The sequence below is a fragment of the Corvus brachyrhynchos genome, unplaced genomic scaffold (assembly GCF_000691975.1).
Source record: "Corvus brachyrhynchos isolate BGI_N302 unplaced genomic scaffold, ASM69197v1 scaffold52, whole genome shotgun sequence".
NCBI classification, from domain to species: domain Eukaryota; kingdom Metazoa; phylum Chordata; class Aves; order Passeriformes; family Corvidae; genus Corvus; species Corvus brachyrhynchos.
The window spans coordinates 3350396-3378115 of NW_008237221.1; the positions used below are offsets into that span (position 1 = coordinate 3350396).

A 27720-nucleotide genomic window follows, 5' to 3' on the forward strand; every position below is an offset into this window, starting at 1 on the left:
CCTTCCTAAAATGCAGTTCTCCTGTTGGTGTTGCAATCCCTTGCTCACTTCTTGCACAGTTCCACCTGTCTGGTTACTAAGAAACCTTGCAGACTTTTGCAGCAGAAGCTACCTGGCAGTACCACTGTGGATTTTGGCTTCATGCTATGGAACAGAGGCAGCAGGAACAGGATAGGAGAAAGCACCTTCCCTGGAAAGCCTTCCCTGGACCATTTCACAGCAATCGTGTTATTTATTGCATGGCCACTGTGCACCAGAAAATTCAGTTCCTCTGGTCCAGTCTGAATCTCACTGACTTCCACTATTACAAGCTCAGTGTCTGAGAATATATATATAAAATTTATTTAAAATTATTAATGTACTTAATTTTAATTTGAGCAAGGACAATTCTGTCTTCCAGCAGTAAAAGTAGAACTGCAATTTGAGTTGGCTTAGCTGGGCTAAAGTAGAAGGAAAATTCTTACTCGATTGAATTACTCAGCAACTATCAATTAAGTGAATCCTCACTAATGAACTGCAGAATGCTCTATTCTGCCCCACAGTGACAGTCATTAAGACAGGGACATCTTAATTTCAGGAAGCATTTCTGAACAATGGGATTTAGAATTCATTTTTTTTTTACATTTGAGGTCTTTGGCTTTTTTTTTTTCCTTTTAAAGAATGTAATACATTTTAAAATGTAATGCAATGCAAGTCGGAATACTAGGATCACCTTCTCAGAATGGATAAATGAGATTATTAAAGAGAAAAACGCGAAGATAATGTATTCTTTTATTGAATCATTAATAAGAACTCGTTAAAATTAGGAAGTTAGGGGGTTGTGAACTCACATGGGGCTGATGTCTGCTGCCACACCCAGGACTTGATGTTCAGTGATAAAGGTTCCAAGGAAACCCTGCTGGAGCATGAGGCCAGTTTAGAGGGAACAGTTCTTTTTAATGTATTGCTCTGCTTTGCAAGGTTTCTCTTCTTTATTATTTTATAACCTTTAGGCCATAAAATAATAAATTTTTTAAAAATAAAAAACTTTGCAAAACTATGCAATATATTCCAAACTTACCAAAGGGCTGGCTCCATGCTCCAGCAGCTTTCCTAAGTAGCTTTGACCTCACAGAATGGGGCATTCTGGGGCACCGTAGTGGAGCAGGCCAGCACAACGTCTAAGCACCTACAATGGGGATAAAAGGTTAGTTTTTCTTTCAATTCCTTAGTCAATGCCTCCTTTGGTCTAGTTAATAAAGGAATTTAAATGTACTTTTAACTGCACCCAGCACAGGAGGTTTCTCTTGCTTCCTGCTGGGCTCTTAAAACAAAGAGTTCCTATTTAACTCTCAAAAGCCTCTAGCTTATAAAAAATTGAAGACCTAACTTCATTTCCATATGCCATTAGAAATATTAATTTAGTTAATGGAAGTGGTGACAAGACAATCACAAGTTTCGAGCAGAATTCTCTGAGTTAGAAATCTGGGTTGAAATGTTGTCTGGATCCAGTTATACTGAACCACAAAGGGTAAAATGCAAAGTCACAAAATTTTAAGTTATGAGCAATAAGAGCCTTGTAAACTCCAGGATGCGTTTTTTTCCTATGACATCAAATAATACTCATTTCTAAAATAGTAATGAAATGGAAATTAGGTTTGTAAGTGGAATTAATTAGGCTGTATCTGATGCCAGCTTTCTCCAAGTGACAATCGCAATTCTAGCAGCCCGAAGTTTTTCTGATTTAATAGGAACAGGGGATTGTGGCAAAGAAGAGATTGATGTGATGGTTCACAAGACTAGAGTGTTGCTGGCCTGATCTCAGTTCCTTCAACTCCCTTGTTTCCTTCCTCTTTTTTGAAAATGGTATATAAAATTTTCTATTCCTTCTATAAGCTACAAATGACCGCAGACTCTGATTGCTTTCTCCCAGAGGCTTGCTGCCTTAATTCACTTGCCAGTCATAAACAATCTTCTCCTTCTGAAAGGCTGAATACTATCAGTATTGGGAAGGACCTAAGGGCAGCAAATGCATACTTGTTGGAAAAATGGTTCTAGAAGAAGAAGAAAAAAATTTGTATTCAGGAGAGTCTCGGGCACCACAAATTACTTGGGTTTTAGACTAGTCAACATTTGTCTGTGTTTTATGGCTCTATCATGATGTTGCATAGAAGTTATTCTTGGATGCTGTGTGCTCCAGCACTATCCTATACAATGATACATTCCTTAGCTAAACTCTCCTGTGGTGCTGTACAGTCCTTCCCTGGCCTAACAGTGCTGACATCAGTTCATGCTGGAACACTCGAGTCTTTATCAGAAATAGTCACCTGACTTTAAAAAAACCAACATTTAAAAAATTAAACTTAAAACAGAGTGATTTAATTAAAATCTCAAAATTTCTGAAGTTTTTTTTCTGCAGCCTCAATAGTTTTACTTTTATGTTGGGTAAATGAAACGCTGAAAACCAAAAAGTTTTTCAAAACAAAGGCAATGCTAATCTCTATGTAAAACTCAAAATATTATTAGGCAAGTATAACTTAAATCAAAAGAAACTGATCAAGAATGAATAAGATAATACTGTTAATCTTTGGCCTATTTAATATATAATAACAAATATTTTAAAAGGGCAATAAAGCATGCCAATAGCCGACTTTTAAATAACAATAATTGCTGAAAAGAAGTTGTTGCAGCTGTTATCAAATAATACTTCCTTCAGCTATTTAGTAAATTGGTACAAAGTTTATCCAAAGTATTTTTAATGCCATGGATTATCTTCATTTTAGTAACTAAAAATAGCAGAACTGCTAACACCAAAGAATTTTCTGTGGAGAGTGCAAAGATATCTGCAAAGACTACTGTGACTCTGAGATGCTTTCATCAAAATGGGCTCCATCAACACTCCCACAGTTATTTTCCTTTGCCTCTGCATCAACCCAGCCAACTTAAAAAAAAAAAAAATCAATAGACCTGCTTTCAGTAGCTGAACTGTAGCTTCCCTGGAGTATAGAGATAGACAGAATTGTTATTTCAAAATGTATTAACCAAAAAAGCTGATTCGCATTTCACTAGAAACATTTTGTTCTCTGATAACTTCGCTATTGCCATAAAAGTACCTGCAAAAAAACACACTTCTGTGTCTGCAAAAACCATATCCTGAAAGTCCCACAAATGAGGAAGTCCCCTGATATCTACTCCTGCTTTCAGATAAGAGAATGAAAAAGAGGACACAAGGAAACCCCTTCCTTAAGGTAATACTGGTAAAGCACTGATTTCATCAAATGAAACAAGCCAGACTCTGCAGAGACAGCAGTAAAGCGGCAGGACGTCAATGAGCAGCTGTGTTGATGCTCTCTACTTCCAAGCCTAGATACCTACGGCCATGCCCCGCTCAAACAAACCTCATCCTCCATACAGCAGGTTCTGTATAGCTTCCAGCAATTCCAACTGCCTATGGCAGTCCCAGAGGCACTGTCTGTTCTTCCCATCCTTTCATCACTCACATCATCCGTTCTGTTGTGCTACAGTGCAATGGAAACTGTGTTTCAGAAAAGGCTGAGGAGAAGCCTCACCTGCAGAGGCACCAGAGGACAAACCCAAGTCCACAGTAGGGGTCCAAGCAGATCGCGACTTCCCGGGAGGGATAAAGCTCACACTGCAGCTTAATAGAACGACAAAAGGCACTAGTGGCTGCATGAGACATCTGAAAGACAACAGCAAAGCAATTAAAATGATCAACTGTGTCATTGGAAAGCTCAATCTCAGACTGTTCCAAGTGCTTACATCAATTACAGGATAAAACCACCAAGTAAATATTGACTTTATGCTCAGTCTAAGCACACAGGTAATTTATATCTTAGAAAACATAATTTTCCTTCAAGAGGGCATCCACATAATTGTGAAAGGGGAGAGGAGACAATGAATGGTAAGTTTGAAGTGATTTAGGAAGAAAGCTGTGAGTGGTTTAAAGATGTGCTCCAAGCTGTATGCAAAGCTAATGATAACATGCTACAATTCCTGGAAGAATAAAGGAATTAATGACTGAATTAAACATTTTGTTGATCATCAGTACCATATTTTAAAGTACATATTTCTTAACAAAATAAATAAAAAATGCCAATGAACTTTTTAAATTGAAAGGAATTTTGCCAGACAGTACTAAGGACCTAATCATTCAGCCCTAAAAATCCCAATAAACTTAGCAAAGTTTCTGTAAATAAATATCTGTAAAATATCTGCATGTTATCCAGCTCCTAGTTGAGAAAAAGACTCCTAAAATTTTGGTAAGAAAGCTCTCAAAGATAAAACAAGCAGAAAGTAGAAATAAAAAACCTGATCCAAAGGAAATTATTTCAATTTTTTTCCTAGTATTAGGATGTTTTCCACACTCACCCATCCTGACTTACAAGTTCTAATGACAACGGAACAGGAAAATATCTTTTAATGTTTGTCCTCTCTACTAGCAACAAGAAAGACACCAGTGTTAGAAACACAGCCTGAACAGGATTTAACTTACCAAACCTTTGATCTCTGCCACATAGGGAGCTGGTTGCTTTATATACTGCTCACTGAGAGTCAGTGGAGGAAAATGGGCACTTGGAAGGTAAAATTTATTTGATCTTAAAGTAAACAGGGGAATAAAGCTCCAGAAGTGACTTTTTCTCCATTCCAATGACAGCCATAACTGAGGCTGGATGTGTTCCAAGTGATGCAAAAGGACCAGTTCAGTATGGGTGTCTGTATGGTGATCATTTGCAGTCTGCAGATTAATTCTGCTCAAGCTGAATCAAGACCACTTTTTCACCCAGGATTAAACCGAACTCTATTGATACAGAACTGATAATCATAATTATTCTGTGAATTTTTACACCATAAAAATTGTGTGCAAGCTGTTGAAAATGTTGAGAGTGACACAAGTGGAATCTACTACTTTCAAAGTGATTACAAAACATTTACCAACTTTTCAGGAGGCACAGGAGTTATTTAGCCATTTCTTTTAATTTAGTACCACCGCATTATGAATTATAAGCCTTGTGGCCTCTTTTGATCCTTTTATAATTAATTAATCATTAGTGATGATGTCGTGGATGGTAACTGTTTACATAAACCTGCTGAGTCAGTGACCTGCAGGCTCTGTGACCCAGATATTAGAAGCTAATCAAGAATTCCTTGATAGATTTATCTGTATTTCCCTCTAGCCACACTAAGAAAGGCTCATCGACTTGTCCTGTCTTTGACTATCTTTGAAGATTCCCAGATACTCACTTTGCATAGTTAGTAGTCATTTCTGCAAGTCTGATAAAGTGTAATTCAGACCTGATTTAATACAGATGACTGCATCTGAAACAATCATTTGAGGCCTCTAGAAGAAATGAAGACTTATGTGACATTCGCTCCTTTAAAAAACAGATGTTTTAGATAAATCAGATAAATTACACCCTAAAAGTCCCACTTCTCTGTGTTGGCTGGTGAGGAGCCCAATGACCACTCCACATCTGTAGGCATTGTACTATTCAAAGTTAGATGGAATGAATGTTGCAGGAGTGTCCAATATGCGACCACCAGCAAGGTCAACCATTTAACCATCAGTCAGCCTCAAGCTGGTCACTTCACCAGCCCTGTGCTTCAAATTCTTCACCTGAAAATGGGGAAAATGGTGTTTACTTTGTTTATAAAGTATGCTGACAGTTTCTGCAAATAGATGGATAACACCAAAGAGTATGAGGAATTCAACATAGGCTCTGAGTGTGATACATCACTAGAGATTGCTAAAGTAATCATAATCCTCGGATATGCAACAAATAGGAGTAAGGAGGTAACGAGTAGGAATAACAGAGTGATTTTACTTTGTCTTGGTGAAACCAATAGTGAGATGATACATAAATCAGCAGATAGGTAAAACAGATTTGATGAATTGTGGCTAAAGGGTTCGAGAAAATGGCAGAATAGATTTCAAGAGCTCAAATGCCTGACCTTATCAAACGAATCTATCAATGAATTTTTGCAGCTTACTCTAGTACTGTACTAGGTGAATATACCAGAGAAATCATCATGTCCCTCAATTGCATGAAGAAGAGAATATTGAAAACCAATGGCTAGTAGCTGAGTTGCAACAAGAAGGGAGCAATGAATGGGCACTGGAACAAGCAGGAAAACGATGACAGTCTCATTTCCTTCACAGATCAGAAATAACAGATGCCTAAGTTGAAAAATGCTTCGGGCAGACAAACTAGTGGTCTATGCACAGGAGTAATGGAATGAAATTTTTAGTCTGAGGAGGAGGAGATGGGCTAAACCCACCACACACAGTCCTGTAGCAAGTAGAGAAGAAATAATTTAATGTCAATGGAATCAAACAATGACTGCAAGGGAGGAAGCGCTTCAATTCCTAGTTCCAAAGATCACAAGGAGTCACAAATTAGGAGCAACCACCTGCCAGCCAGGCAGGACAGCAAGAAGGGCAGCTTTAACACAAGTCCCTACCTTTACCCCTGCCAGCATGCCAGTGGTGGAGACACTGAAGTCAAGGTAAGCAAGCGTTTCAGGGTTAGAAGGTTTGTAGATCTGTGCAGGCCGCTTCTTTGGCAAATCATCTGGTGGAGACAGAGACAGAAAATGTGCGTATGTCACTGACAAACACGGTGACAAAAGAGTCAGAGGTCCCTTAAGCCCAGCACCCACCTGTATCTAGGACTGGAGGCCATGTCCTGATATCCACTGCTGCCGCCGCCTCCCGCGACCGTAGCAATTTACATATTAATTGCGTAGTCATTAAGCAGGCAGAGCGGCTCACCTAGAAAATCCAGAAATAAATAAAAACATGATGGGATACTAATTAACTCTCCCATGAAAATGGGCAAGACTGTGACTTATTTTCTGCCAGAACAGGACACAGGTGTATCAATTTTATGTTTCCTGATCAGCAGGTGGGAAGCTGCTCAAAAAATGCAGCTCATGAAGCAGACAAAGTCATGTGAGCTTTACAATTTACATGAAAACTGCACTTTGAGAAGAGCATTGTAATGAAATTACAGGCACCTTAATAGTGAGAACATGACCTTTCCAACTCATTGAATCAGCTCTCACCCCAAAGTGTCAGTAAAGAAGACTGTCCAAAACATTTCCTATATGATGGTAATATATCTTGGTTTATAAACAATATTTTCAGATAAACAAAAACCTAGTCTGACGTTTTAATGAATAATTTTACTATCTTAAGTCAGTGTTACGTTAGCCATGTATTTCCAGTTCCTGTGCTAGTGATAAACCCCTGTGAACTCTTCTGATATTGGCAACAGTAGCTCTAGAACATAAATTGTGCAAGTGGCACTAAGAAATGAAATGGTGAGCTTACTGCAAATACCATCTGCACTGAATTTTAGATGATACATGCTGAATTCTCCTTTTAGATTTGCTATTTTTAAAAGTTCATAGGTATCAACTATAAGAATATTTCTTACTGATTATAAAAAATTAATATCCTTAAGGAATTCAGACAAACATGAATATGAACACTGAAATCACTGAAGATAAAACACAGGAAAAACTGAAAAGCAACATTCTTCTTCTTTTACCCAAACTTTGAAAATCTGTGCAAATGCTGCTAAGAGTATTTTTTTTCTTTAAGGAAAATGAAACACTTCATTGCACACTAAATTTCCAGTGTTTAACCTAATGAAATCAGTAATCATATGTACACTAAATGTTACCACTGAGCAGAAGAGAACAGCTTCTCTTGACAATAATCTCATGGAAGTCAACTTTATACAACACCAGAAATTTGGAAATTTGAACAAACATCACTGAACCAAACTCTAATCTCTTGACACTCTAATCCCATTACTTCCCTATAGATAAACAGTCTAAATATTTCAAGGTAAAAGTGGATACAAACAAAGCCACTGCAGCACCCCTCAATCCAATCATTTTTACTGTCATGGCAAGGCAAATTAATTCTTACATTTTAATCTATGCAAATCTTGATTTGGGACACTAAGGCATCAAACAAAAGGAATTTCAAGAGTTGGTGGTTAGAAGCTTTCTCAGGAATTACATAATCTGGAAGGTTTATTAAAATACAGAATATCCATGCCCAGAGAATTGCACATCAGAGGTAAACACATAGGGATTGTGGGAAGGAGAAATAACATATTTTAGCTACAGGTTAGCAACTGCTCAAGATGGGGCTCAGTTCAGTTATACCTTACAACTACTAGGTCATCACAAAAACACAATTATGTAGGCCAAATTTTACTCAGAAGTCATTCTGACTGACTTCAAAATGTGCAGTGCAGACGTACAACATGTTAGAGCAGGCATTGACCCCATCACATCAGGAAATTTGTGTGACTGCATTGGCAATGAAAGAACAGCCGCAATATTTTATTTTCTACAAGGCCATTAATCTCAAAATTGAAAGAAGTTCTTGTGTAAAACAGAGCCAAGAGGTTTATAAGTAAAACTGGCATTAATATGGCTAATAAATGTCAACATTTTATTTAAAGTTAGTCTATTGAAGAGACAATGAATACAAGTCAGCTTACATCTATCAGGGTTTTATCATGAAATCAAATAGATCTAGTTTAGCTATTAAACATCAAGGGAAAAAGAAACACATTTTACATCACTTCTATATGTTAACAATTGATGTTTAAAAACACCGAGTGCCAAAATATTAAATAATGAGAATCTTGAAAATAACAGGACAATTTCTCATACCTCTTCTGATACTTTGTGGCATCTGATGCCATAAGGAAAGCCAAAAGATACAACTATCTCTACTACTTGTTAATTGAAAAGTAATGATGGTAAAAACACGTTTGTTTCTTCAAAATTCCAATCAATATATTAGAAACTGCCAGATGTAAAGGGCTATCTAATTTCAACTATTTTTATTTCCCTCAGTAACAAGCACATTGCAGTTATTTATGTGCAACAAAGGCTAAACGTTAGATAAAGCCAAAATACTAAAAGAAAGCACTGAATGAAAAAGTCTGAGTAACACCTTCCTAGATGAAATGAAATATTGATCAACATCTTCACAACAGAACTTTGAAACTGTTTTAAATGCAGAACAATTGGATGTTCAGAGGTGAGCATGCCATCAGGTTAGGATAAACTTCCCACTGAGGTTTTTCTCAACAGTCAGTGTGGTGCTGCCTGTGAGGAATCCTACCCCTTTTAGCATGTAGCTAAATATAACAAAGGACTTTAAATATATTTTTTGAAAGGAGTCACGTAACTGGGGCAAAATGTGACAGCTCAAGTTAGCAGGTTGTACGTTGTCAAGCAGTGTTGATTTTGCAACACACTGAAAGTCCTGAGTCCTTGGAAGGAATACAACTCTTCAACCCAACCACCACTCAAGTTACTCAAGTTACTGCTCCTAAAGACACAAACCCATCACTCATTTCATCTACTCGTGCAGTCTGTGGTGTCTGCTCACCTCCACAATCATCTTCACTGTGGGTAAGGTGGTGGCAATGTTCTGGGGATGTGGAGGTCGCACTGTGATTGGCACACAGCCCGCATACAGGCATCCGTAAAACGCCGCAATCAGGTCTATCCCTGCATGGAGAACAAAGCAGAAAGCCTCCCCTGAAAATCAAATCATTTCATCACAGACTCCTATGTCAGCATAAATAGTACTTGGAACTGAACCCAGAAGGTTAAATGAGTGACTAAGCCCTTTAACAGACTTCTTTTTCAGCCCCTTGTCAGTATTTGTTCAGCTTCACTGATTCCTCTCAACTGCACTGTTCTGAGCATGAAAAAGCACAGGCAACACACAGAATTGCAGCCAGATATCAACACTTAGGAGAACTCCACTTTGATGTTCAGGAAATGACCTGTTAAAAAGACTGATTTCTACAGATTATCTTCCTAAATTTACATTTATAGAGTGCACAAGAAGAGAGATGTCCCCGCAAAAGGACCAAGTAGGATGATGCTTGGTCCTATCAGCTGCAGAAAAATCATCTGGAGGTTCCATAAAATACTGTCTTTCTCTTGCCATTTTTAACCTGATGTAGGCAGCCTTGACTTACCTACCTGAAATTTTACAGTAAAAAAGGGAGTAATGATTTTGAAATCCTGGTTCTAACATAAAATTAGGTGCTGTCCCATATAAATATTGACTGTAGGTAATAGACAAGGGACAGCACCCTTCAGGCTACCTAAGGAGGCTGAACAGACAACAGTACAAAGATCCCTTGGATACTGCTGCCTGACACCTCCCTGGTGCTGTACACAGGCTGTGATGACAGTGGGGGATGGTTTATTCTTTCAGTGGAAGAAAATCTGCAGTACTGGTAGGTTATTGTTCCTTCAATAAAATGCTTCATTCATGGGAAGTGAAATACAGAAACAAACACTTAAGTTTAAAGTACTAGTCTTCTTTCGTGGAAAAGGTTTTCCCATATTAACCATTGCAAAACTGCTCCTATAACTATAGATATAACCAGTGTCTTGCAGTCCTTACAAACCAAATATCACATTACAGACCTTAAATCAGACTGTTTATTTCACCAACACACAAGAAATGTTAAAGTAGCTTGTAAGAGACATGTTTTAAAAACACAGGTTAGTCTTAATCTGAACCCAAAGAAATAAAATCTGTGTGTATGCACAGAGAGAGATCCTTTTAAATATGTTTGACTAAATTCAAAGAAATGTGCATAAGGCAAATATTTTGTGTTTTGCCAATTAACAGGGTGTACATGGTAGCACCACTGATGCAGCACCATTCTGAAGGATCTTGATGAACTTCCAGGAGTACCAAGGTACAGCTACAGCAATTCTTTACCTGGTGGGTAAACCAAAGCAACATGGTCTCCATCCTGTAAATGTCCCCTCTCCATCAGCATGACAGCTATCTTCTCAGCTCGTTTATGCAGCTGGACACATGTCAGCGAGTTGGCTATTGTTCCCTGCACAGGAAGAAAGATAAATGTCACAGGACATAATGTGATGTGCTGATACTCTATTTTCCTCTTCACCTTAGAAGCTGTGGGATGAGGGGCAGCCACAATACGTCATGCAGTCAACTTAAAATATGGAAACATTCAGCCTTAGGCCAAACTGTAGTTGGAAGGAAAAAAGATGTTTGTAAGGCAGAGGAATGTTCTCTGTTCCTTTCTCTGTACCTTCTGCCCTTAGTGCTTCTGCCCCAACCAAGGCAGTACAGCAGTGGGCTAATGTCCTGCCTATGTAACCTGTACTTCCCTTGCTACACAGGCAGCATTCTTGCTGCAGCCAGGGAAGTGCCTTTATGGTCTCTGTAGCAAACTGGAGCATCTGTGGACAGCAATTCTGAAAATTGCATTTTCTTGTCTGCATGCTGGAGTGGAGCCAAATGGCCCAGCAGAAATATTTTAAAGACAAGAGACAAAAGACACAGAAGAAAACAATACTTTGTGATAGAGAAAAGAATTAGTCTGGAACACAAGATAAGCACTTACATTGCATATAAATGAAAGAGAGAAGAAAGGCATTTGTTTAATTTGAATAACTCTGGTCAGCATGAGCTTGGCATTTTTGAAGCACTTCAAATAGTGCAAACCCAAAATTATCAGTGTTTTAAATTGAATGAGTGTTACAGTTCTTGCACTTCCTAAATATATATATGTGTGTGTGTGTGCATGTACATATGTACACACACAAATACACATTTAGAAAAATATATACATCTATATCACAAAATTCACTACCACTGCAGGCAGACACCTCAGAAGTCTAAAAATGAATGTACAGGACAGACTGGTTGCACCTAGAGTTGGTCAGGCCAGGTCTGGGCTGGAAGAAAAGGACAGGGCAGTATGGGAAGGGCTACATCTTGGCTTGTGTACTTGTTCTGTGGAAAAAGAGGAATTCGGTCTCCGGTACTGCTTTGGCACACCTGGCACTTCTATCAGAAGCACTAAGTTCAGTTATTTTTCACTTAGCCACTTAGTCACCACTGCAATGTTTACTGACCAGGCTTCAGAGAGGAGGGAGCAGTTTGCCAAAGGGGAAGCCCTGCAAGCAGTGCCATGTTACCAGGATTGCCTGGCACTCACAGACTTCATTGCAAACTGTCAACAGAGAGCACAACCCAATGGAAAATAAAATGGGCAAAGTCAGGCTCAGCATTCCTCTTCATCAGCCTCAGCAACCACACTCACTGAATTGCACTCCAGGCAATTTTAATCAGTCTTTTGATCAATGTGGAGATCACTTCACTAAGAAACCTTCCTCTAAGGACATATGCAACTCTATGGATGCTGGACCAGAGATGACTTCCCGCTGTCCAGCTGTGAGTAGGCCAAAGCAGCCTGAGGTCTGGCTGTCCTGCCACTGCAGACCCGTCAGGAGGAACGTATTTAAACTCTCCATTTCTTCTTTCAAGAAATTGCCTGTTTCAATGGTTATGAGAAGAAGGACCCTTTATATCCTGCCACAGATCAGAAGCATAGCTCCTACCAACAGATAGGGAATTGCTGCAAACCATGTGAATTTGTGCAAAGCTTGTTTACATTTAAGACTTCTGGCACTTGCTGCCAGTGAACCAGTGGGAAGTCACTGTTTATATGAACTGTAGGGAAGGAGAATCCTGTTGTTGGACAAGAAGCACTTGCAAGCATCAGACAACTGCTCCCTTTGGGCCTTTAATGAGCTATCCTGAAATGTAAAGGTGTTGCAATCCTTCATGACACACACTAAAAACAATGTACTGCCCTAATTTTGAAATATTTCAAATTCTCAAAGCTTGGGTTACAGGAAAACACTAATCTCAGTAGACTTTTATGAGTCATCCACTGCAGGATGCCTGAATGTTTTAGAACAAAGTGTACAGACAATGTCCAAGAAAGATAAAATAGGAAAATTTACAAATCAGAACTAAAATTCAAGATGGGCAATAAAACTTGCAAAACCCACAAAACCTGCCATCCCTTTCTATAAAATATTAATTCTCCCCAAAAAGCATTACATCTTTTAAACAAATTTCATATGAGAAGATACTCTTCACTGAGAGTAACAGATAAACTGTATTTCAAAATCCAACTATTTTTCACTTCTATGGAATGAGAATTTGTTTTGTTAATCCTTGTTTTTGCACATTGTGTCCTTACTTCCCACTGTCTGAACCCTTCTTCCAGCATGGGAAGTTTGGCTTTATTTAAAGCTCAAAAGCAATGGTCTTGTGTGGAAGAGCTGGGATCCCATAGTACATATCAACTCTTTCTCACAGCACCTTTGCTCCTAACTTACAGGACACAGCAATGCAATACTTCAACAGTGTAATATTGAACTTATAAATAGCATTGCCTCTCAAGATTTCTACTTTGCCATAAAAAAATACATTACTACTTCACTATTTATCTGTCAGGTTTCACATATTCACAAATATGAGATATTAATCTGAATTTTTTAGAAAATTATTTAATGATTACTGGTAGCCTCAAACTGAACGTTGTACCAGTACTGTAAAATGGAGAAGCACATTCTGTAAATACTGCAAGTAGTGATTTCACAGAGGTTCACAAATTACTGGAGGTCTAAGAACCCATTCAAGTCGCGTAAAGACCACAATGGGCTGAGACAACACCAGCTACTACTCCAGGGAATAGCACTATTTCAGGCCTCTCCTGGAGACTCTCACACACTATGTATGTTTCCCAGATCTGATAGATATGTGTAGATGTACTGTGATGGAATGGTTTGAAATCAGACTTTAATTCTCTCTGTGGTCTTGAGAATTATTTTTTTGTCATCTGTAATCTGTAATCATCCAGGAAGTAAAGAAGTTACACTACAGACAGCAAGGAAATTTTACTCTTAACAAAGCCAAGTTCTGCACTCATCACATTCATTAATTCAATTTTAGTAAGCAATGAAATGCTGTGCCAGCCTGGCACCCCATGTAGGTTATGCAGAGAGATTTATTAGGGATCCTCTGCAGACTTGATTGTATTCAGGACATACATTTTCTTCTCTTCACCTCCTTTCCTCATTCTCACACCTCCCCCCAGATGGTCCAATGTCAAAAACAACAGCCATTGCTTTATTTAGGGAAAATGCTTTGGTTTTGCCAAGCCTGTGCTTTTCAAATTGGAAATCAGGATGGTGAGCAGTATTAAACACTGTTATTCAGCATAGGGATGGATTTGAAACGGATTCAACAGTATTGAAACAGATCTGCAGTGTCAGCTCACACACAACATGCATGTGGTGGAAAAAGAAATGAGAAATGTGTAAGGCACACTGTCTGATACAAAAGCAATCTGTATCTTGACAACTGGCAATGATTATTCTCTTTTTCTTTTTGCCTTAGTGAACATTAAATATAACAGCTGAGTATTAGTGGGAAAAGGAAGAGAAAGGTCACATCCAGCCACAGCACAAGCAGGTGCTGCTGAAATCCCAGTGTGCCTTTTCCAAACCTATTGGAGCCATGGCTTCAGCTTCTTACCCTGCAGTTGAGCAGAGTGTAGAGCACATGGTCAGGGGTGGTCTGAGCTCTCCACTGCAACACTTCTGACAGGAACAGGAACTGCAATAAAGCAGAGTGACAATCATGACACTGAACAACTTCTTGGCTTTAAAATCCAGGTCACAGTACCCAGAAGCATTAAACAGGAATTAATTCTCTTGTCGTCACACATTTATAGCAAGGTGCTTCTGCACGGTAGCAGTGGCCTCTCTGGAAGTGAAGCCACTGCTGGGATGATGATATATTGCTGCACATACTTCCAAAGCAATAACACAGTTCTTACTGATCCCTCTGAATTTAAGTGCTATTCAATTCTTCAGCTTCCTCTCTTTTTCTTACTATAAATATGTAAGTACTTCTATAGTTTAGAACTTACTAATTTAATTACTCACATATACTCCCAAAAGAGCTGAATTTCAACTTAATTTTCCAGGACTGAAATAACAAATAAGGTCAGGACCATATATGTAAACAAAATTCTCTGGATTCCACTTGAGCTTGTAAAAATTACACAATAGAGGGTGATTTCTGGAAGAAGCCCCACCACATTTTTTCTGTTATCCCATGGAAACTTATTTCAAAAAATCCATAAAGATGAAATGCAGTGACCTCTCCTCATGTCTATTTCATATTTATGTGTAAAGGAGGTTCTGAAATATTAAATATATCCGTTAACTAAAAAGAAGCCATCAACAAATTTTGTAATAATAACAATAATCATCATCATCATCCATCATATCTCTGTACTGCTAAGTGTCCTGATGTCAGCTATATGATGTTAATTCTATATATGTATGAAGTTAACTATACGATGTTAAATATAAGCTGTAACAGAAAAGTTTAGCTTACCTTTCTGGCCTGGTCATTATCTTCTATTTGCCCCAAATCTCTACCACTGGCCTGTGCAATTCTTTTTCCAGAGACCAAGTTCCCCACCATCACAGAGGCAGGGCCAATTTCTAGAATAAAGAAGAAATATGCAAAGTGCAATAAAAATACTTTCCCTGTGGATGAAAATTCATGTCTTTTTTTTTGCATTACATGATGTTTTCCTCACTGTTGTCCACAAAACCAAACCTTGAGCACATGTCTGATGATACAAACTTCGGTTGTGGACCAGAAATGGTTGTTGGAAGATACATAGGATTCATCCTCTCAAAACATATCTCATTTAGCATGGGCTCTCCACAGCCAGAGACACAGCTTGTTTTGATATGATGAATCTTTGGAAAATTTAGCTCTTACTGTAGGCATATCCATTCAAGTGCCTCAAAACAGAGGGACAACATTCCTGTTTCCCTCTTTGGTTCCCTGGGCTAAGTTGCATCTGTATTAGGACTTCTGTAATGCTATAGACATGAAGTGACAGGGATTAGGAAGGCACATGGTGCGTGTGATAAAATATATGCAAGCCCTCTAGAATAAGATCAAGAGTGAAGACAAACAGCTTCAGAAGAAAAGATGTCACAGCTGACACTTCTCCATGAGGTGGATTTCACTGATGTTTTGTTGCTGCCATTAGGGGACAATACCTGTCTCACAAATACCATTTAAGCTCATGTTGGCATTTGTTTTCTGCTTCTCCAGCATGGATTACTGATCAACTGCAATTGATACCAGGCTTTTCTTCTAGTCTATGATGTCCAAGTGATTGTTTGTAATGTAAGTAACCAGACAATGTACAATCAAAAGCACCTACAGACTACTCTGCTTTAAAATTATAAAAGCAATGCCCTCGGGGTATGTCACAACAACACTAAATGGGAGAATGTGATACTGTAAGTTTTGTTTCTGTGCTCCTGGCATTACTTTTACCATAGTAATATTTAATGTATATATAACATATCTGTAACAATCTCCATTGATTCCAATTCAGCAATTATTTTGCGGTGCAGCAATAAGGAAATACCGAAGTGAGCACTGCCGTAAAAGGCCTCATTGCTTCCATTAAGTTAGTGCAAGTCACTGTATCCAGTATCCACAAACTGAGATTATGGTTTTGATTCTGAAACATTTGTCCAAAGGTTTAAGAAAAGCTGACGGTGTAGGCAAACTTGCACTGAGTTCATGATGGATAGCCTCCATATTTGAGATCCAGAGAGCAAACCCACTTCTAATCCCAAGGTGTTTTTCAAAGTGGAAAATAACCAACACTTAGTCTAATGTAGCTGAATTCAAGTCTTAAGCCTGAAGCTACACATCCAGAACTCCTTGAAATTAATCTGAGTATTATAATCTGCAACTGGATTCAAAGGCAAAAAAAATTTGTTAAAATTTGCTTGTACATTGGGCACAAGTAACCAGTGACTGGACTACAGCAGGCCACAGGGGCTTTCTTGGTCTCTTGAGACAGTGCCTTGCTGTATCATCCAACTCTCTTCATGAAGAGGCAGAACTTCTGAAGAATAATCTTAAAACTAGTTAGGGTTTTCCCTCTAATATACCTGCTGTAAGAGTAATATAGAATCTCCCCACTCAGGTGGGGGATTAAACCACTCATTCTTTGGTTTCATTTATTCATGACCAGTTTTTAAGTATTTGCTCTTCCCACACTATTTAGTGTCAACAGTCCTCTTCCTCTCTGTTTCTAGTTTACAAACTCAGCCTTCAAAATAAGCCAGGATTTTATCTTTCTCTGATTTGGTCTCAGTCCACCCTCTTCAAACATAACTGAAGAGGAATTTACAAAGAACTCCAGGTGTGGTCTCAGCAGTGCCTTGTAGAGTGATAAAAATGTTATGTTTATTGAATTAGCAGCATTTTCCCTTGCACTCTCTGTGAAGGTGCTTCTACCTTCTGGCAACACCAGTGATGTCCTTGACACACACAGAGAATTTCAGAGGAAAGCCAATCAAGCTGATTCTCACCTGCGTCAGCAATTACTCGACTTTGCTCCATTCCAGTACCATAAACACACAGCATGAAGTCAGAGTCCCTTTGCCTTCACTCCTCTTACCTGGTTGCTTTTGCCGGGGTTTAGGCAGGTTTGTGACACAGGTGTGGGGACACATCAGCACGTTACAAGGATGCAGAGATCCTTCCAGGAAGAGCTGTTTGGTTTCTGACAGGTGTATCCCTCCCAGCGGCGTCTTGGGAAGTGTGTTTGCTGGGACAAGTGCCAGGCAATAGACTCCCACTTGATGAATACTGTCTATTGCCTAAAAAACCACACAGGAAGTCGATTTTAATGAAAGGCTAATTTTTCATCATTCTAATTCTGTTCTGAATTACTGCATAAAACAGCCCTAATAACGAACTGGCAATGGAAAGACACTTCAGCTATGCCAGTGATAAGGAGGTTCTTTTCACTGGGAACAGGTGGACGGAAATGTTGTTACACTCATTCCAGCAGATAAAGAAGCAACCAAAAACCTGGTGATAAATACACACAAATCTATTAGGAAATGTTACCTTGTTATCCCTCTTAAGCACACATTAGTAGCAGGTATTGTGGAGATTTATTACAAAGATGGGTTGGCAGGCCATGTGAAATTGCTTTAAATTGGTGCACTCCTTAGAGCTAAAGTTCAAAGGATTTCTATCAACTTAATATCCAGTCCATCTTCCTGAGCAAGGCAAAATTTCAAATAACCCCTACACCTAACGATGTATGTAGCTTGTGAATTTTTTTTACTTTTTTATAAGGTAATAACTGTTTCATTCCCTGATCACAGTGCAAAAGATTTTCAGGCAGGAATGGGAAATATATAAGGGAAAACTATGAAACTATCCACTTGAAAAAAATCTGTTGGACAAAAACCTGAAAAAGAAGCATCTTTGAATCTTATAGCAATCATGTTCACTGCCTGACAAGTTAATTAAATTGCATCACTTTCAAGAAAATTGTAGCATACAGTATCTATGTAATTTATTGAGTTAAATATGAATATCATGAATATCCACACACTTAGATTTTAATTCCATACAAATTTGAAGGAGTTATTTTCCTTATAAGGGTAACAAAAATTGCAGCATTAGTGTTAGAAAACCAACTTCAGACATTAACGCAAACTGAGAAACAAATTAAATAGCAGCTCTAATGAGTAGTTAAATGTTCAAAAATATAATTTACTTATCTTGCTTTTTAATTTTAAACTGTGAGAAAAGTGAATTGATATGTGTGCTGCCTTGAAGATACAATCTATACTCTGAGCATCAAATAATCACTTACAGTTATATATGTACTAAAGTGTAGACCAATAAATTACTGATTACTTCTACAGATGAAGCAATGCTTTGCTTTTGGCTTCCGTTTGCTCCATTTCTTATTGATTTGACTTCAAAATTTCATAAGAAAGAATAATAAAACGGTGACTCATTTAAAAACATTGGAATTTTAGCAGCAGTAGTTCTCACAGCAGAATTGGAAGACCTTGCTGCTGGTCTACAGACACCACCCGGAAGATCAGCAAGAGTGAAATATTTATGGCAGCCAACATACAATTCTGGCAGATATCATCATAACCTACTAATCATAACGTTATTTGTAGGTTCTGAAAAGCAGTGATAAATCATGGGATCCTCTCCTGACATGAGTTTGAAGGAAAACCATCACAAGGCAAGTAACCACTTTTACTCAAACATTTAACTCCATGGCTCCTACAGCTGGTGAGCGGAAAGCAATACCCAGCTGGGGTGGGATGAGGGGTGTATGCAATGATTCCCCAGTAACTTCTGAACTGTCTCTGAGAGCAACATCTGCTACACAAGGCCACATAAAATATCATGTGTCATTCAAACCCATCACCTTTGAGTTTGGCACATTTCTGAAGCAGGGAATGACTTTGTCACAAGGATGACAACTGGTGAACTGAGTCTTAAAATTTTGAGGGAGAAGAGTACCAGTCAATTTTAATACTGCTGGCATTTATGCCTCTTGATGAGATGGCTTGGTTTTTGAAATGACTCTGTCCAGCCAGAGACGAACAGTATCTGAAATCTCTGTCCCTCTCTTTCATCATGAAAACGGACAAGATATACCCAAACTTGTGCAGAGTCCACAGTGCTGTGTTGTTTGAGCTGAGAAAACCTCTCATTCTGACACAATTCTCTGGGTAAACACTCTCCAGTGCTGCAGTAGATCTCCTGGCTTTACTTAGTCCTGTCAAGTCCTGGCACTGGTAAAATGAACATCCAGCCTGCCAACACAGGAACTACAGCACTGCCTGAAGGGTCAGATCAGTCTGCAGCAGATGAGTATCTAGGATCTATCTGACTGAACTGCTGGGTGATCTGGGATCTTCACCCTTTACTCTCAAGAAGCTCCATCCCCAGCCTGACCACTCCCTCCCAACCATCCTTCTGCTAAAGCCCACAGTCCAGCACACACCCATAGGTAGAGTAGCTCTACCATCCTTCAGCTCCCTGCCAAGGGGCAGAATGGGTCAGGAGAGTCAGAATATGTGCAAACCACTGGAAAAAAGGGTTCTGCAAATCAAGACAGCTCAACTGCAGGGAAGAGACAGCAAGGTGCAGCAGAAGCAGGCAGTGCAGGGCAGGGCTGGCACAGGGTAGCCCTCACAGGGTGTCAGACAACTCACAAATAGCCTTAGAATCAAGTAGCAATTTGATAGAGTTTGTTATCATGGACTTCACTGAGAGTCATGACACAGACTGTTATGTTGTGCCTCACTAGCAGATGATTCAGATACAGCTGGTTACCACTTCCTGACATCTGTCATTAAAACTCTGATTGGGAAGAGGCACAAAACATCCCACTTGTTCCTGGCTTCTGTCCTTCATCTCTGCTCTCAGCTGTGGTGGAAACAGAAACTTCTTGTTCACATAGTGGTGCATGCCAGAGTTGCAGGCTTCACACGTGGGTGATGAAAGCAGCCACACATGTGTGTACTTTGATACATGGCCTACTATTCTCAGACACTGCTGGGACTTGATCAGACTCAGAATAACGCGGCCGACTCCTGGCAGGAGTATTGGGACACAGGATTCCTGCAGTTTTCAGTACAGAATTCTACTGGCTATGACTGCGTAAGACGTTAGTTCTGTAAAAGTCACAAAGATGCTCAGCTGACTAAACAGGACAAGTGCTAAGTCCAGAGTTTCAACCTTTTTAGGAGCCTGCTACTTGACAAAAATAATCGAAGCATGGGAAACCCAAAGCTTTTTCTTCTACAATAGTTGCCCTAGGTGCTACTAGGTGTTTCAAAGGCTTTCTGTGCGATGGACAAGCTAGAGGTTCTATCTTTTCTTGGTATTGATTTAGATCTACTGTGAATATGAGATGCCTCTAACTGTATGAAATGTAGCTGTCTTTTGAATCAAGAGAGCAGATAAGCCTGTCTTGAGATGGATGAAAGTTTATTTGTTCAGTTTCTTGAACAAATAGTACAGTAGATAGATTCCCTTTCTTATTCAGTACAATGCAATAATGAATAAAAACATCTCTGAATTGTGTGGGATCTTTTTCTTTGGCTCTTGGGTAAAGCAAATGTATGTTTGCAATACATTTACTGAGAAGAGTCCTTGCAGAAGAACAGAAAGGAAGTTAGGAAAGGGAAGTAGAAGTAACAGGACACCAACTGTAGACAGAGTTGAGACCACTTCACAAGGTAGCAACAGACTTAATCTGACTACATCTCCATTAAATCTATTGCTTTTGAGTGTGAATTGGTTTAACCACAGAAATGGAGGAGATGGAAGATGACCCTGTCTAAAGTATCTAAATTTTTTATGTGGAGACATTAGAGTCGAAAAAAACTGAGTATAGTATTGATATTGCTGTAACTTGGGCTTCCTAATGCTTTGAGAAGATCAGAATGCTTTAGTATACAGTAACATTCATCTTCTGGTCAAACCGTCAGACACCACCACCAAAGTGGGATCATCACAGTGCCCTGCATGATTCACCAGACTGCTGGAATGGGATTCTTTGCAATAGGTATCCCTCTGAGAAGATATCCTCCCTGTAAATACCTAGATCTGAGCTAATCAATCACTTCCCTTCATTTCAGTGGAGGGAAATTGGGATTTTTAGGCTGAGTTTCATCCAGTTTATTTTAGCTATCAACATAATACGCTAGAAACACGTAATTCTCTCCCACCCATTAAAAAATATAAATCTGGGTGAGGCCAACTCTGTATCCATGCTTATAACTGTTTAGTAAGAGACTCTGGTAGCTTTTGACAGTAAGAGTATATAATGCATTCATTCATTCATTCCCCTTTCAAAGTAATGAATATCCCTATAAACCATATGCTACTCTCTCATTGCTATTATTTACTTCAATTCATTCCTGTTTTCTTATAGCAGGTGTGTGCAGACCAGATAGGAACTGTCACTCAGAAGAATCTCATTTTGTGCTCATTAAGAGCAAGTGCAACTGAAGATGGATTCACAGTTAGTCAAAGACAAATGTCAGTTACCTTAGGGATCTGAAAGATCAATAAAAAGAATATAAAGCAAGAAAAAAATAGCTTCCAAACGTAGATACAGAGCATTACCTGGAGAACTCTACTCATCCACTGAAAACTGTCTTCTTCTGTGGAATCTGGCCTTTGCTCAGCAACAATAACTATCCTTTCATCGTGTAGCACGCTCACGGAAAACACTGCTATTCTATAGAAGAAGAGAAGAGTGTTTAGTGCCTGGACAGAGGGAAAAACCTGTCTTCTACATTAATCTTCTACAAGTATGACTTCTTTATTTATTAGACTCCTGGTGTGTCAATTACTAATATATGTATGGGGAAAAAGCTACAAGAACAGTTTTGGATAAGTTCTGGAGTAGAAACAGCAGGCTTTGTTCTACAGTCATGTATATACAAGCATGATGTCAGAGCAGGATTGAGAAGTGAACATTCTTGGAATAAGAAAAGCACTAAACTTGGGTCACACCAAGGTTGTTGCTAAGCTGTTATATAACAGCCAGCATAAGCACCTTCCTTGGCCCCAACTTAGAAGAAAGTAATTGCAACATCATTTTGTGAGAGGTCTGACATGCAATGGAGTGTGAGCACGTGCTACTGCATGAGGCTCTTCAGAAGTTTTAGATGTCTCCTGCTCAGTTTCAGCACATGAGACAGGTCACACAAAGAACCACTTTCACATTCAAAAACTTCAGTGTGAGGCATATTGGAAATATTCAGCTCACACAGAAAGGGTACTGTTGAGCCAACACCCTCAGAATTAATCAGCTGTTCAAATGGAAATTTCAGTAATCATAGTTTCAAGACCTTGGTATCCAAATTCTGCCTCAACATTGCCTTGGGCTTCCCTCAGCTGTCTCCTGGTTCAGGCAATATGAACAGAACTGGAGAGAAACCACAGTGCAGATCAGGCACTGCTTTCTGAAAGCACCTGGATCATTTACACTCCGTCTAAGCAAAATAAAGATTTCTACATAAGATAAGAAAAGAAAGAATCAAACCTCCCCCTGTAGACAAATTTCATGGGTTCCACGGCCAGTGCTGTTGCTACAATGTCATCAGCATTATGTCTTCTTCCACTGACAACCATCAAACCATCCATTTTGCCAATAACAAAGACAAGTCCACCTGGTCCTATGAAGCCTAGAAGTCCAGTCCTTATAAAAGGATATTCGGTGATAGGGCCGCCAGAACTGGTCATAGGAAACACCTGCGAAACAGAAACAGGGGTCTTCAGTTCCATACATAGAGATCAGGCTGCAAAGTATTTCAGGCATTTTCTCTCAGATGGCTATTCTGAAAAAAGTAAATAGGTCACTGGTGATGCTCTTTATCCTTCACTGACCATGAAGGGAGTGTCAGGAAACTCCTACACTCGTGTGTACCTAAGTTCCAGCAAATTCAATCCCACTCTGTTTACCATACACATTTTCCGTGACTGTGACTCCATAAATCATTTATGGCCTTAAAAAAAATATACAAATCAACATCAACAGTATTAAATAAAAACCCATGCTGAGCAGACTGCCAACCTGAAGTGGTGTGTATAGGTTAACTGAGAGCTTAACTCACAAACATTTCAGTAGAGGTTTTTCTCAGTACCTCACGCCCATTTCCAGCACAGTGTAAGAAATAGGCAGGCTAGAAGAGAAGCTATTTTAAGGTACAGCACATTAATGACTCCTCCAGCTGATCACATTTTTATTTAGGGTCAATTAAGTTCTCGGAGTACTAGTGATAAAGTCTTCTGTGGCCCACCTGAAAGTGAAAATACAGCCCTACAGAGTACCTCTCTAAAGGTCTGAACACCAGACATGAGTGACTTCCACAGATAGATTCCTATGGGTTTTTCTATCCTAATTAGTACAGTGTTATCCTTTTGGCATGTGAGCTACTCTGAGCTGCTTTCTGACACAACCACACTTTCCTGCAGTCATTTCTTTAAACTTTAATAGTCTAAAGGCAAAAAGACAATTGCAATTAGAAGGCCATGGCTAATCGTGTTCTTGAAGGCTCATCTAAAAAGTAAGGTCAATTCTGGCAAATTCTGCTGCCAGATGCCCATGGGTGACTCTTACTGAACAGATTTAATGCTTATACATCCTTGGCCATAATTCATTTCAGCAACACAAACCTCTTTGACTCTCTAATACCTGCAACATGAATTACACAGTAAAACAGAATAGAGATCCACTTGGAGAGGACTCTTAAGAACATGCTTAACTTTAAAATTGAGTGGTCCTGCTCACTCAATGGCAGTTTATTTGCTTAGCATAAAGTATGTCTAAATCAGTCTAAATAGGCTGTTAAACAGCTGACAGTTATGAATTATGAATGATATCACAATTAGAGCAAGTACTTGTGAGTACCTTTCTACCCTGAAGTGTGTAAAATCCAGGACTATCACTCACACTGGGTATTGCCAATTGTACTTGCAGCACAAAAATCAACTATCAACAAATTTCCGATCACAATTGCATAGTAGGATTCCTGACTTCAACAGCAGGATGTAGAATCATAACCATTTGTCTGCATTAATTATATAATGTGCAGGGTTTACAACATTCAGCTCTGCATTTTGCAGAAGATATTAGTCACATTAGTCTATTAAAAGTGGTAATAACAGAAAATTTGTTAAGGGAAACCTAAATGTATCTGTGTTAATTTTTGCCTTAAATATTAAATGAGAAAAGGATTGCAGCTTAAAAAGCAATTTTTTTTTACTTTTTCTCTAATTTGTTCAGCCTTTTGCACTGTCTTCAGCAGAAGTTAATGATAACAAGTGAGCAGGTACTACAGAGCTATCAGTACAGCTGTGTGCATTGGAGTCAGGAAACAGATTCCACAAAGCCAAAAGGCTTTCACCTAAGGCAATTCAAACAAAAGCAGGTGGAGACTCATCAGGAAAAGGTTTCTTTGCTCTTCAGATACCTCTCTTGAAGACTACATCTGTCAGGATTCTGTATAAATACAAGCCTTAATGTTGGAAGTGCTGTGGAAACGTTGAAAATTGCTTTCTAGAGATACCCAGCAGCTTTCTTAGTGTTTGCCATAATCAAATTCTGCACATAAACTTGTACAATATTACCTTTTGAACTTGGTCTTTCTTATTCCTTTCCTTCTGATTTTTTCAGCTCCTGGTATCTTATTTGAAAATTAAAGTTAAAACTCTTCAGAGCCAAAACTAAACTCCCATAAAGATCTACTACTGCACTTAATGAAATGGGCTTCAGTGCAGATTATCTGGCTGGAATACAGGTCCCAAGCCACAAGCACCATTGATTAATATTGCTATTCTTATATTGTTACTATCAATATTTTATGACAAATATTGCCTTGAAACAGAAAAGGTTCAAAAGGAAGGAATTTGTATAGCACTTTTTGGTCAACTTACCTCAAAAGTATTTTTGGTCATGCCCGAGAGTCCATAATATGATGTACCCGTTGCAATAGCACATACACAAAGTTCTCCTATTTCATCTGTTTTACAGAGCTGAGGAATTCCATCTGGCTTCACTGAACACATTATAGCTAGAGGGAGAAGAAAGGAATTCAAAAATATTATAAAATGAACCACAGAATAACATAAATGCTGTGGGAAAGACGTCATGGTGGAGCCGACATAAACAAATTAATTACATGTAGGCTAATGTCTAACAATCAGTTTCTTGAACATTACGGTGTTCAACATTACAAGTGGTTTTATATTATAAATAATATCTATATAAAGAATGCAAGGACCTTTATGTAAACTCAGTCCTTACATTGATAACAATACCTATTTGCTTTGCTCTCTGAAACTGCAGCTCATCTGTAATATTGCTGTGAAATGTGATTGTGTTCCCAGCTTTGCATACTGAAAACCAGATTTGCCTCAGTCAGTGCAAAATGAAATACCCTAATGGAGCCCTTGATAATTACTATACAGCCAGGGAGGCAGGCAACCACGAAATCCACCTCTCAGAAAGTAGCAACTAATGCCATATGAAAGATCAAGATATTCCAGCAGACTAATATGGTTGTTTTACAGAGAATTTATCAGAGCTCAGACTCCCTCTGTCTGGTCTTACAGGCCTGCAGAGACAGCAGGAGCTAAACAGGAGGGATTAGAAAGCACTGGTCTGAGAAAGAAGCACTATTTCATGTCAACCATTTGAGCAAGAATCAGGAATGCTGCTTTAGCTATAATCTGTGGAGTTGGAGTACAGCATTGGTAGGTTTTGTAGTTGCAAAGAGGATATGATGATCAAGGGAAAGCAGAAAGGAATCAACACATCTTTTAAGTACAAGTGTACAGAATCTTTAATGACCTTTCAGAGGATAAACAAGAGCACGCATTTTCATTAAAACTATCAGAACATAATATGAAGTGCAAGATGGCACATCTATTATAATATCTTGTATGATAACTATTAAACAACAACCAATCGTATCTTCCTTTAAGTTGTTCAACTGAAATTTTATAAGGTGCATCATTATGTTTTATTGCTTTGGTCCATAACAAGCATTCTCTTATGAAAAATTACAGTATATAGCCTTTTCTAGTATCCACAGCATCTCATTTAAATGTAGCTGTCTTATGAAAACTGTAATCTTCCTCTTCTGAAGCACTGGTTTCAGTTTGAATTTATCAACATGAACTTTTCAGTCATACCCCCTCTATATAATAACTGGGTGATAGCACAAGACCTTGGGGAAAACATTCTGCAAGCTTTCAGATAGCAACTTTGTTGATCCTTAGCACGGGCTATGAAAACTTTCCCTATTGAAATCTTTTGTCTTGGTTGGACTTATGGATATTTATAGCCACAGTACTTTAACTTCCTTATTTTCTCTACCAACATCTCGCAGCTAAGGAACAGATGTTCTGATGTGGTGGCAGGTTGCTTAATACATGCTGCTAATGCAAGCATAGACAGACACTGAGGTAAATGCAGACAAGAAATCTTGGGATTTCCAAACCATGAAGTTTTGTAAGGTAATGCTTTTCGACTGAAATGTTTTCAAGGAGCTTGTAGTCCCAAAGTTTGTAGTCTGGCAACAAAGTACGCTCACCTGTGACTTTCTACTGCCAATTACTTAAATTGATGACACATACTCAGTTTCAAAGGAAGTTTCTCACCTCCTGGCATCACTAAGCCAACATCCTGGACAGTCAGGACGGACAGCTTTTCTTCAGAGTCCACTCGAATCACACCGTAAGTGAGACCATGCATGGACAGAACTCCTCTTCCCGGCGGCTGGTTGCTGTCATCTGTTGGCCTACAAACACGAGTTAGAGCATCAGTGCACCATCAGGCAGGTGTAAACATTTACTTGTGCTTAATGGACTACTATTGCAAATACTCCTCTGTTTCAGAGTTTGAAATTTCACCTTCTTTTCCCCTGCTATTAGGCCCGATAAAATCCTGGTTTTCCATCATTTCTAAGTAATTACATCTGTTCTCTCTCTCATTCAGTACCCACCCACATATATGGGGCTGCTGAGATGCAAGTAACACCTAACATTTACCCAAAACAGCTTGTATTTAATTTTCATTTTTTATAAAGATTGCTTTACCATCCAAGTAAAGACCTTTTACCTCATTTTTAAAAGACTGAAAGATGGTGGAGACAATTTGTAAGGAAACTGCACTACACATATTTGGAACTGATCAGTAAATAACTTGATAAATTCTACCTGTTATCTATTTTGAGGCAACCTGGCATAGATTTACTGTCAAGTATCTGGAGAAGAGACAAGGACTTTACCATCTTCATTTTAGTGCATATAATTGAATTCTTCCTATTCTAATTTACCACATGAATATTAAAACAAATTATGCCTTCATCAGTCATGGTCAAAATGTTGTGGATGCAGCTTCTTGGTAACGCCTCAGTTTGCTCGGA

At 38.8% G+C, this 27720-nt stretch overlaps 1 protein-coding gene across 2 annotated transcripts in view; it reads right to left on the reverse strand.

Moving 5' to 3' along the window:
- The window catches only part of DIP2C (disco interacting protein 2 homolog C), a 145778-nt gene that overhangs the window by 43897 nt on the left and 74161 nt on the right, over window positions 1-27720 (reverse strand). For both annotated transcript variants that reach the window (XM_017728922.1, XM_008629661.2), the window contains exons 18-29: window positions 26954-27093; window positions 25226-25362; window positions 22833-23041; window positions 21908-22022; window positions 17403-17604; window positions 15296-15405; window positions 14426-14506; window positions 10781-10904; window positions 9422-9543; window positions 6658-6769; window positions 6460-6569; window positions 3549-3679 (exon numbers count right to left, since the gene is read on the reverse strand). In XM_017728922.1, coding sequence (XP_017584411.1) covers window positions 3549-3679; window positions 6460-6569; window positions 6658-6769; window positions 9422-9543; window positions 10781-10904; window positions 14426-14506; window positions 15296-15405; window positions 17403-17604; window positions 21908-22022; window positions 22833-23041; window positions 25226-25362; window positions 26954-27093 — 1593 coding nt within the window. The remainder of the gene's footprint in view (window positions 1-3548; window positions 3680-6459; window positions 6570-6657; window positions 6770-9421; window positions 9544-10780; window positions 10905-14425; window positions 14507-15295; window positions 15406-17402; window positions 17605-21907; window positions 22023-22832; window positions 23042-25225; window positions 25363-26953; window positions 27094-27720) is intronic.